This window comes from Prosopis cineraria, unplaced genomic scaffold, assembly GCF_029017545.1.
Source record: "Prosopis cineraria cultivar Desert tree isolate PC_DT_omini unplaced genomic scaffold, ASM2901754v1 PC14, whole genome shotgun sequence".
NCBI classification, from domain to species: Eukaryota; Viridiplantae; Streptophyta; class Magnoliopsida; order Fabales; family Fabaceae; genus Prosopis; species Prosopis cineraria.
Window position 1 is genome coordinate 29,564,121 of NW_026555345.1, and position 12,054 is coordinate 29,576,174.

Here is a 12,054-nt window from a genome sequence, read left to right on the forward strand (position 1 = left end):
ATGTTTTAAGACAAATTTAATAACTTAATTACCTTTAATTTTCTTGATTATGATGAGATAGCTTTTTTTTTTTTTTTTTACCAATGATCTAACGAGATAATTGAAAGTGTCTTATAATATTATTTTTTTCTTTTTACCTTTAGTTTTAATTTATGATGAGTAAGAAAAATATCATAAATTTACATACACAAGAATTCATGTTAATAAATATGAGGGATAAAATAATTTTTTTTATTTTACAAAGATTGAGTTGCTTATACTTTTCTAATTTTATTTATTGGGTGAAAAAAGAATATTTGTTTGGGTCTTATTCATGGGCACCTCAAGGATTATTGTATTTACCTTTTGAGAAAACTTATATACCAAACTTTTTATACACTAGCAAAAAAAAAAAAAACTTATATACTTAATGTGTTTGTATTTAATTAAATCAATATATGTAAATTTTTTATAGATTATTTATTCTATAATAAATTTTTGTTATTGATTAAATTAATATATTATGATTCACATGTCATAATTTGATTGAATATAAATATATTAAGTATATAATGCTAACTACATAAGTCTTTCTCTTTACCTTTACTCTTTTATCCTTATTAGATGTTAAAAAGATTATTAATTTTTAGAGTATTTTATTTTTAAAATATGTACTCTTATGATCCTATTTATAGGGTACTTTATTATTTTTATATTTATTTTACCTTTCTGCCTTTTTAAAATACTAGAAAAAAATATTAAAAGTAATTTTTTTTGTCTTTATTATGGATAGATATGAAAACTTATTAAATTTCAAGACAAAATTAATAATGTCTAACATTTTTTTTGATTCTTATTAAATTTATTAGAAATGACTTATAGATAAGAGTCAAGACAAAGAGTATATTTAATAGAGAAACTATTATAATTTTTTTTAAATTTTAAGATAGAGTTAATAATTTTTTTATTTCTTTAAAAATATTAAAAATAATTTATAAATAAAATTTAAAAAATATTTTGAATTAAGATTAAGGGAGGGAATACTTCATTTTGGACCGGAGACCATATATTAGTCTATCTAATTACATAATTACATGAATTTTAGATTCAGGCAAAAAGAAAGTACATGGAAATATGGATGGATACAAGTTAATTAAAAAGGTTGCCAAAAAATAAATAGAAAAAAGGTTGATTAAGGAACTCAGGAACGAGGAAGAGCGAGGTGGTGACTAACCCAGAAAGGAAGAAAGTTTAGGGTTTGGGCAATTATTCAAATCAAAGTCCAACTCAGTCTTCTCTCCCCAATTTGGGAATCTTGATTTCTCTAATCTTTCGCTATGACGGACGGCTACTGGAATCGGCAGCAGGCTATGCAGCAGGCGATGCAGCCGGCGATGCTTCCCTCTTCTGCCGTGCTCAAACGACCTCGTACTGAATACGGTTCGCTCTCTTTTCCCCATTTGCTTTACTTATTCTACTATTAAATTTTTTCTTGTGATTGGTACGCTTTTCTCATGTATTAATGCTCGCCTTGGGATGTTGATGAGGGTTCCCGGGTTTGTCAGATGCTAATTTTATGTAATCTTCATGTGGAAAGCGGGGTGCCTTGTGTTATGTTTTATTACTAGGTTATGTGTCGATAAAATAAGGTTGGCATAAGGTTTTTGCGTTCTCTGACAATTACTATGAAGTTGATCTGGTGTCGTGCTCGATGCTTAAGCCCAAGGTCGGCACTTTTGGTTAGAAATTATGGTTACACTCTTTATGGGCGGGGATACAGTGATGTCATGTTTGGCATGTGAAAAGATTTTTTTTTTTTTTTTTTCAATTTTATCTCCCATGGTTCGTTTAAGCTAGGACCACGAACTACTTGACCTTTCAAAACTGGGGCTTCATATTAGAGTATCGTAAATGAATAATTTTGTTGCTTTGGTGTGTACTATGAGTTTGATTTGAATATGCAGTCAACAATGGTGGAGTTATAAACTGAACTGGTGGAACAGACAAATAAAATGTATGCTTCTGTTGGCGTGTGAGATCTTCTTGATGAGGCTGACAGTGGGCTTTATTGACTGGTGACATTTTCTTTAGAGATTAGGTTACCTTCCATCTATGTAGGCCAAGTTGATTTTGCTACTATCTCCATGCCTCCATGGGTTTTATTGGTTGATTATAAGGTGACAGACTATTGGATTTTTTCCTTGGGCGTTACTCAATAGAAAATGTTATGTGGAGCTCCAAATGGATGTGGATCTTGTCTCTACCAGTGTTTCAAGTTTATTATTGTCTTGTCTTAAAGAGTTTATTGTTAGTTAGAAGTCTTAGTTATTCTTTATCTTTAGATTTATATTGTAGTTAATCTCTATGTTGATGTCAGCATAGATAATGGGGAGAAGGGCTGGGATAATGAGTGTGAAACTTTTGCCTCTGTGCAAGCCTCCTCATTCATTGTATTTCCATTCTTATCTAAGTTTTGCTGGTCCTTCAACAATTGGCTTGATGCTTGAAGTTAGAAGAAAATTTAGAGAAAGTTTGTTTAGGTATTTAGCAAATTTAGTCAGACAAACTAGGAATGTGGATTTTGGCCTCTGTAGTCAGTGGTGTGCCTAGTGAAATAGTTTATGCTTTTTGAGACCAGTGATTAACTTGTGTTTCCGTGGTTTTTCTGACTTTTGGTTTTGATTTAAGCATAATTCTTACTTCTTAATACTCTGTGCTAGTGCTAGACACTGTTGCACTGTTTGACACTTCAGGAATTGCTCCTTTTTTGGGTGTGCCCTGTGCCACATGTGAAATGCTGTTCATTTTTCTTTGACCCACTTAGTGCACCCTGGCTTGTTCTTGGGAATTGTTCTTTGATGAGTCAACCATTAAGAGGATGGGTTCGTCTCAGTTTTTTGGTGTAGTAGATGTTTGAAGGTAAAGCTCATAATAAGGTCTGTTCTTGGGCCCACTCCTTTCTCATTGACCTGCAGATCGTCAAAGTGGGAGGAAACTTGTGGATGTGACCCTTTAGATATCATTCTTGCATAACTCGTTCACCATGGCGCATGGTATGAGAATGGGATATTTGAATTTATATAATTTGTGACTGTGGCACAGGAGTAGGTTTATTTACTGATGTTTTACTGCATGTCATGCTACTAAATGAGGCAATGATATATTAATTATTATAATTAAACATTAAATAATGTGCTAAAACAAAATACTATAATTAGAAAAGGTAAGCTTCTATTAAATGATAGAATAAAAGGAGAAACATTTGATGTAATGTACTGTAGTAATGTAATTATTACAATTAACATAACATACATAGATTAGAATAATCATTCTAACAAATTCTATGATTCATAATTATTCTAACAAATTTTTCCATTCACCTATTTTTGCTTTTATCTCAAATATGAAAGCTGAAAGTCAAACTTAAATATCTCTCTTGTTCCCTGTATTTCCTCAGTCCTGCAATAGGTTTCCTGTTTGTAGTCTCCCTTTTCAATTTCTTCTACCTCCTTGCTCTTCTGTTCTGCTTCTGCACCTCTTCTTCATTCAGTTGCATGAATCAACTGGTATATTCTCTGCATATTTCTTTTCAACTCTTGCCCTCTTCATCTTATTGGGGATGCCAGCATTCATTCTCTTCCGCTGTTCAGTCCTGGTTCTTTCATTGCACTGTTAGGGCCAGTTTGGTATGAAGCATTGGAAGGGTGGGACCGGGCTTGGCATTGGTTAGTACTAGCTTTTTGTGTTTGGTATGAAGCATTGGGAAGTTTAATCCCAATCCCAATGCCATCTACTTGGGATTACTCAATACCACCACCCCCCTTGGTATTGGGAAATCAATCCTGAGATTGATTTTTTTTAGAACAAATTACCCCCATTCCCATCGACCACCACCTGCTTCTGTTGGTTTGTGGCCTTAGGCTCTGCTACCGTTGCTGTCGCCCGCCTCCCTCTTGTTCTTGTTTCTTTGCTGCTACTTGGCCCTTGCGCACTCCACCACGTAATTCCGGTATTGTTCATCCCACAAATCTCATCTCCTTCTTGGGAACATCTTGAAAAACGTTAAAAATTATAGATTTTGCACCGTATGAACACAGTTCTCTTTGGGTTAGAACCAATTGAACCCAAAACGTGCAAAAATGACAGAAATCGAATGACCGACTTCAGACAAAAGTTCATACCAGAGCATGAATTTGGGCGAAAATTGCAGCAGAAAATGTAGGTAAAACATATCAAAGCAACTAACACAATCAAAAATCCAAATTGTGATGCTATCTTCCCGAATATCTAGAACTCCACGAATCTTTAAGTAGTTGATCATGGAAATTGAATTAGGGTTTGGAAAGAAATCGAACACTATAGAAGAGAAGTGATCGACGTGGGGGAGAGAGAGTGGCAGAATGCTGGTATACTTTGTTTGAGTCCTCTCCCTTCGTCTTCCTCCCTTCTCCCTTCGTCTACCTTCGCTGTCCTCCACCACTATGCATCTAGTCGCTTTCTTGCCTTTGAATTTGCTCGCCTTCAGATTAAATTTAGGGAGGATGAATGATGGGTTTTAGGGAAATTATTTTTTATTAATTATAAGGGGTATAATAGTCGTTTTATAATTTATGTTTAATTATAAAATGAAATGAAGGAAAGTATTCCCTGCAATTATTGCTTCATACCAAACATAATTTTAAAGCCTCAATCCCACTTCCAAACCCAAAGTCAATCCTAATCTCAATCCCAATCCCTTTAAATTCAGGCCTGCATACCAAACAAGGCGATAAGGGGTTTAATAGTCTCTTTATAATTCATGTTTAATTATAAAATAAAATGAAGGAAAGTATTCTCTTTAATTATTACTTCATACCAAACATAATTTTAAAGCCTCAATCCCACTCCCAACCCGATCTCAATTCCAATCCTTTTAAATTCAAGCCTGCATAACAAACAGGGCCTTATGGTTTGTAAATATACCCTGTTTTGGCCTGGGCAAATGGAACTAGGATTCATAGGAAAGAAGGGCAAATTAGTCAATGCTTCTTTACATTACTTATGGACTCTTAAGACTTTGTTTGGTTAGGATGTCTTTGTCAATGCTATGTTATTGTCCTTTGTCCTGGAGTTTACCCAAATTATAGGAGTGCACAAAGTTTAGAGTCGTATAGAAAACCTTTCTAAGCTTTAATAAAAGTGCAGGTATATAGAATATCCATTTGGTTTTCTTTGTCAATGAACCATTAATCTTTGATTGTGGAGTATGACTTCGCTTATGATTTCTCTTCAATTTCAGTTCCTTTTTCTTATGTTCAGTTCTAGCATGAGTTTACCAATTTATGGGGTGATTTAAGTTTTTTTTTAAATGGGAATTGAATTGTTGAAGAATTAGATCCTCATGACTTAGGGTCTGTTTAGTTTTTCTCTGTTTCACGTTCAAAAAGCAAAATTTTACTTTCAGAAAGTTGAAAGTTGTTTGGGTAGAATATTTTGTAGGAAAGCACATTCTGAAAGTACATTCAAACAGTAGCTGAAAGTGAATTTCTGAAACATAACTATTTGAAGCTTTTGAAAAGTGGATTTGAAAAGTAAAATGTTATTTGACCATACTATCTCAAGTTTAATCTCTTATTCTTTTATTTAAAAAATAGTTAATTCATTAAAAATATAATTATTATTTTAATAATAATAATTTGATATAATAAAAATTACAAATCTTTATTACATCTTTTAAAATTACAAATTAAAAAATACAAATAACTAGAGATCAAATTTTTAGCATTATAGATCAAAATTTATGTTATTTAAAATCTTTATTATGTTTTTTAAATATTTTAAATATATTACATTTGTATAATAAAAATTATAAATCATTATGAATCAATGTTTTTTTTTGTAATTGTACATTCAAAAGCACATTTCACTATCACAAACCAAACAACTTTCAATGTATCAAATTGACTTTTGAAAAAATATATCCAAACATAAATTTCGTTACAACAACTGACTTTCACCAAATGAACTTATAACAAACTGAAAACCAAACGTACACTTAGAATTTTTGGCCGAGCCTTTGAGATTGAAAATTATCCGGGTATACTTATTTTGTTTTGGTTTGGTGGTAAACCTGAAGGGGCACAGCATATTTTCCCCATTTTACACATGCCTATTGCAAGACAAAATGTGTTGAATATCACATGTCATTAATGCTTTTAACTTTTAAAGTCTGTACAGTCTTGAATTTAATTTCGTAGGTTTTATTTAGGCATACTTCAAGGAAACAAAGCGCATTTTCCCCATAAAATGATATCCTTTTTGTAACTAGTTTGATTTCCGGTTGTTGGGCTGCTTAGATGGGTTTGGGTTACTTCTTTTCTCATTTTTATGGTCACAGGCATAAGTTTTTCAGCTCTCTTGTGTATTTAATCATTTATTAAGAATTTCAGTGTTTTTTTTTTTTTTCGGTTGGTATTTGCATGCTTCATAATCACTGCGGCATTTGGTCAATGGGGTGGATTGGACATTTGGATTGTTCAAGAGTTTACAATAATGTTCATGATTGACGTTTAGGCATTTGCATTTGCCTTATTTTATAGGTTATTCTCCTTTTCTTTTCATGTCATTCGAAGTTTCTGATTATTTTTGCTGGCTAAAAGCCTAAAACAAGTTTCTTTGTTATGTTTAATTAATATTTTGGATCTTTGATAATTTTAGTTTCAGTGGTGAGTTTGAAATCTTAGGAAAATGCATCTTAGTTTTGCTTGTACCTGCTACCTAGCATATTTGCTTCATCAAGTCTTAGGTTTAATTGTTAGCTTCGTCAGAGTGGATAAATGACATTGCATTTTTTTTGGAGAGTTCTATCTAAATGTATGGTTTTGGTCTTAGTTAACTGCTGCATTTTACAAAGAAATGAGTTGGAAGACTAAGAACGTACTTTTCCCCTTCAGAGATGCCAACCTCTGGTCTGGCTTCAGGTAATGAGATGCAAGCTTATGTTGCTCGAGATGATGATCGTACTGGTTCTCAGGGTATAAAAGACACAAAAACAATCTTGTCGGCTTATGACCACTACCTTCAGAGTGCGGTAAAGTTTTGAGCTCTTATGTTTGCATAATATGTACTCCCCCATGATTTTACTTACTACTTTTTCTGAAAAGATTTATCCTGTTTGGTTTTGAAGCAACTGCCTTCTTATAATTCTGGAGAAGCCAGTACAATAGGCAGTGTTGGTATGGTGAGGCCTGCCGTCAGTGGAATGCCTGGTCATTCACTAGCTGATCCTGCTGTCATGAGACGCCCTGGGAGTGGTGGCCATGATCTTGCACCAAATGGACGAAATGTCAATTTTGGTGGTCAGCTACCAGTGGACACTGTTCCAAGGCCTGGACCTGAGACAGTACCTCTACCACCAGATGCTTCAAGTACTCTATATGTTGAGGGTCTCCCTCCTGACAGCAGCACTAGAAGAGAAGTGGCTCGTATCCTCTTTTTTTTTTTTTTTTTGGGAGACACTGTTCAGAGACAGTATTATTTTGTCTTCGTCTCTTCCCCTTAAACCTAATTCGTTTCAATTCAGTTATTCACTCTCCTTAATATCACCTTTAGATATCTTCCGCCCTTTTGTTGGTTACAGAGAAGTAAGGCTTGTTACTAAAGAGTCCAAAACTGTAAGTGGACTCTGCTCGGCCTCTTTGGGCATTGGTTGTAGCTGTTGTACAAATTCACTGGCAGTTCTAAAATCTTCGTTTTAAAATGCTTGTTTCACAGCGTAGCGGAGAACCTCTTATCCTTTGTTTTGTGGATTTTGCAAACCCAGCTTGCGCAGCAACTGCTTTGAGTGCCTTGCAAGGTATGAGGAGAAAATGGGCTATTCTTAATGAAGATTTTCAGATTATATTCTCAGCACTCAATGATTTTCTTCACATAAAGACTTGCTAATAGTGATGGCAGTTTGCTGACATTTTGTTGCGTGGCACAGGTTATAAAGTTGATGAACTCAACACTGAGTCCAGTCACTTGCGCCTTCAGTTTTCCCGGTTTCCTGGACCAAGAACTGGACCTGGATCTCGAGGTAAGAGGTAAACAAGATTGCCTAGGGAACCTGATTCAATGCGCATCGCGGGGACCCTCTTTATACATCTTTTCTGGGTGAGCATTTTCATGGATCAAAGATGCTTCTCGTGCAATTGTAGTCACCCCTCCGGCCTTAAACTTGTAGCAAGGATTCCCCGAGGTGCACATAATAGCAAGATAGCTTGAGATCAAGTACAATTTAATTTGAGCGAATCTAACGTGTGGATGCTTCTGCGATGTCATATCTAAATTACCTTGTGTTACTTAGTTTGTTATTTCTTAATATTAACTTGTTAGCTGATTTATGTAGGATTTGCATTGTATCGGCTGAATAAGTATTTCTAAAAATTATTTGAGTTCAAGTGCTGGATATGGTAAAATGAAAAATGTTTTACTCACCAAAAAAATGAAAAATGTTTTAATAAATTTTTTTCTTCATATATGTTGTATATTCTAGTGTTTTAATGGTGATCTTTGCAAGTTGTATTGAGTAGTATATTATTTATTATTTTGAAAAGCACGATGTTGAAGGTGATAATTTAATGTAAAGCTGAAATACAAGTGTATTAATTAATGATTTATCTATTAAATTTTGTCATTAAATATCCCTCTACCCTTGTCTTGCTTTTCGGATTCTGTTATGTCTTTTTGTCGTATGCCCCCTTATTTTGTAACTGCTGAACATAGACCAAAATATTTACATACTGAGAAAACTAAAAACATCACGTAATTGATTTGTTATTCCCTCAATTTGGTTCGTGAATTAACCATCAATTTGGAAATAAATGACATGAGTCATGTTTATATGATCCCCTCATCAGTCTACCCGCTTTATATGATTGGTTTTATATAATTAAAGTGTTTGGTTTTAATTACATCAAGATATGTGTATTTTTTATATATTATATATGATATAAGAATTTTTTGTTAATGTTATTAACACATCAAAAATCTGTCTTTGATTTGATGGGATAGAAACATTAGGTGTATGAAGTTAAATATATAGGTCTTATCTCCTCTCAAATAATAAATTGCTCGTTGATTGAGCTACAAAGTTGATAATTGGGTTGCTAATCAGAAAGTTAGGACGATAAGTTGATAATTGGGTGGCTAATCATAAAGTTAGGCAGGAAATTAGAGAAATTTGACATGTTATGCGCTGATCTCTCAAAATTGCGCCGAGAGAAAAGCGTCTGAAATTAGGCTTTTATAAATGTCGGTACGTTGACTGAAAGAATCAGAAAGTGCTTGTCGGAGTCTCTTTGTACAGGAGAGGCCAAAAAAGGGTGTGCATATGATCCTTTGTAGTGTATGTAATTGGAGATCAGATCAGACATTGAATGTTAAATTTGAAATTTAAATTGCAGATTGAAGAGAAATAATGGAACACGACAGAGTCAAACTCTACTAAGAAGCTAGTGGGTTGCTTGGTTGGGATTAGGATAAGGTGCTGCTATCTCCATCTTTGGTCGCTGATGGGACCAGTTGGGTGCCTCCTCGTCTCTTTTCCCAAGTGGAGTACCAGCTTCCCAACTTTGCGCTCATCAAGAAGATAGCCCTGCTGCAATTTGTTTAGAAAGGACCATCCTTAAAAAAAAAATGAAATAACGGTATAATTTAAAAAAAAAAGACTAGAAAGGACCATCTTTTTTTAAAAAAATGAAATAACAGTATAATTAAAAAAAAAGACTAACAAAGATTCGTCCAGTTAATAAAGAATTGGTCAATAATTCATAAGGTCGTAAAATTAAATCTCGTTGTTAATATGAGGATTTTATTGATGGATGTTTTGTAAGTATTTATATAAGCACTCTTTGAATATAAGGGTATGCCTTGGTCCTAGCTAGTCTTTAAGATCCAACTCGCCTAATTTATAAATATAAGACTTTATTTGCACAAGAGGACAACAAAAACATTTGATATCAGTTTGCAATCCTTCGAGATCTAAATGAAATTAATTCTGATTGTGAAAATACCTAATTGCCCCAAAGCATGTGGAACTAGCGAGTTTGAGTAAAATAACAAGTGAAATATTCTGTTCAACAAGCTGACGTTTGAAAAATAACAAGTATGTTTGTTACATTTTAAAAAGTGAGAGGTCAGAAAATAACAAGTTTAAGCAGTGGAACCAATAAATTTAAATGAAATGACAAGTGAGATGTTCTGTTTAACAAATAAATATTTAAAAAACAATAAGTACCCATTAAACTTTAACAAGCAATGGAACTAGCAAGTTTGAGTAATACCAAATTTATATCATAAGGATATTTTCATATTTTTTCCAACAATATTATTTACATATCAGACCCCACGGACTACGAAGTGATATAAGATTTCTTTGGTCCTTTTTCACAAATAAAGTCCCACAATGGTCTTTGGATGCAAATTTTCCTTCAAAAAAAAAATAAGAACTACCAAATATCCTAAATTTTGGATTAAGTATAGCTTTAAAAAAAGGTTCTATATTGTATGTGTAACAATATAGTTTTTTTCAACCCAAATGTTTCCAAAACCTATTAATTAAAATCAACTTTTTATTTTTTAAACATTTACCATGGTAAAAAGAATAAAAGTTGATTTACAAACCCTATCATAATAACAAAGAGATTACCATGATAGAAAAGTAGAGTTTATCATTTTCAAACCTTACAACAACAACAACAACAACAACAACAAGCCTTTATCCCACTAGGTGGGGTCAGCTACATGGATTGCAAGACGCCATTGTGCTCTATCATTTATTAAGCTTTTAGAAATATTATTAATTAAGAGATCACGTTCAACAACTTCTAAGAGTGTTCTCTTAGGCCTTCCTCTACCTCTCTTAATCGGACTCAAAGTTATATGTTCCACTCTTCTCACTGGTGCCTCCCTTGGTCTTCTTTGTACATGCCCAAACCATCTCAACCGATTTTCTAACATTTTTTCCTCAATAGGTGCCACCCTCACTTTTTCACGTATGTGCTCATTTCGAATTTTATCTTTACATGTATGTCCGCACATCCATCGTAACATTCTCATTTCTGCTACTCCAACTTTATGCTCTTGCTGTCCCGTTAGAGCCCAGCATTCACTACTATATAACATTGCCGGTCTGATAGCAGTACGATAAAACTTTCCTTTAAGTTTATTAGGCACCTTACGGTCACAAATAACTCCTTTAGCTTTTCTCCAATTAAACCACCCAGCTTGAATTCTATGTGAAATATCTCCACTGATTTCGCCATCATTTTGAATAATGGCTCCCAAATATCTAAACTTTTCCACTTAAGGTATAATTTGATCTCCCAATTTCACTTCCAAATTATTTTCGAATAGTCCTTTACCAAATTACAATATAAATATTCCGTCTTACTTCTACTCAGACGAAAACCTTTCGACTCCATGTCCTCCTCCATAACTCAAGTTTGCAATTAACCTCTTCTCTTGTCTCTGCTATAAGAACTATATCATCCGCGAAGAGCATACATTTCGGGATTTCCTCTTGAATATGTTCCGTCAAAACATTTAAAATCAAGTTGAACAAATAAGGACTCAGAGATGATCCCTGATGTAGTCCAATCTTTATAGGAAAATTCTTTGTTTGACCACTAAGCGTTCTTATACTAGTTTTTACCCCCTCATACATATCTTGTATGGCTTTAATATAAGCAATCCGTACTCCCTTTTTTTCCAACGCTTTCCAAAGCACTTCTCTTGGTATACGGTCATAAGCTTTTTCCAAATCAATAAAAACCATGTGTAGATCTTTATCTTCACAACGATACTTTTCCATTATCCCCTTAGTAGATAAATCGCCTCTGTAGTTGATCTACCTGGTATAAAACCAAATTGATTCTCAGAAATACTTGTCTCCAATCTCAACCTGTGCTCAATTACTTTCTCCCACAATTTCATTATGTGGCTCATGAGTTTAATCCCTCTATAGTTAGTACAATTCTGAATATCTCCTTATTTTTATAAATAGGAATTAATGTACTTCTCCTCCACTCATCAGGCATTTTCTTGGACTGTAAA

The 12,054-nt window shown here is 33.7% G+C and overlaps 2 protein-coding genes across 2 annotated transcripts in view; one reads left to right on the top strand and one right to left on the bottom strand.

Moving 5' to 3' along the window:
- The first annotated feature begins 1,171 nt into the window (after positions 1-1,171).
- LOC129292620 (RNA-binding protein 2-like) lies at positions 1,172-8,399 on the top strand. Its single transcript, XM_054930201.1, has 6 exons — positions 1,172-1,419; positions 6,912-7,048; positions 7,145-7,442; positions 7,570-7,631; positions 7,732-7,813; positions 7,943-8,399. Exons 1-6 carry the CDS (start codon positions 1,317-1,319, stop codon positions 8,044-8,046), a joined length of 786 nt encoding a protein of 261 aa, XP_054786176.1. The 5' UTR covers positions 1,172-1,316; the 3' UTR covers positions 8,047-8,399.
- A 2,326-nt stretch (positions 8,400-10,725) lies between these two features.
- Positions 10,726-12,054, bottom strand: part of LOC129292465 (uncharacterized) — a 2,986-nt gene continuing 1,657 nt past the window's right edge. Inside the window, exon 2 of the mRNA XM_054930015.1 lies at positions 10,726-11,296. Coding sequence (XP_054785990.1) covers positions 10,726-11,296 — 571 coding nt within the window. The remainder of the gene's footprint in view (positions 11,297-12,054) is intronic.

Excerpts from the sequence above, each read along its gene's own strand:
- LOC129292620 (XM_054930201.1), top strand. The coding sequence starts at position 1,317 with ATGACGGACGGCTACTGGAATCGGCAGCAGGCTATGCAGCAGGCGATG. Across the intron at positions 7,049-7,144 it reads ACCACTACCTTCAGAGTGCG|CAACTGCCTTCTTATAATTC; the intron begins GTAAAGTTTTGA and ends TTGGTTTTGAAG. Across the intron at positions 7,632-7,731 it reads TTACTAAAGAGTCCAAAACT|CGTAGCGGAGAACCTCTTAT; the intron begins GTAAGTGGACTC and ends CTTGTTTCACAG.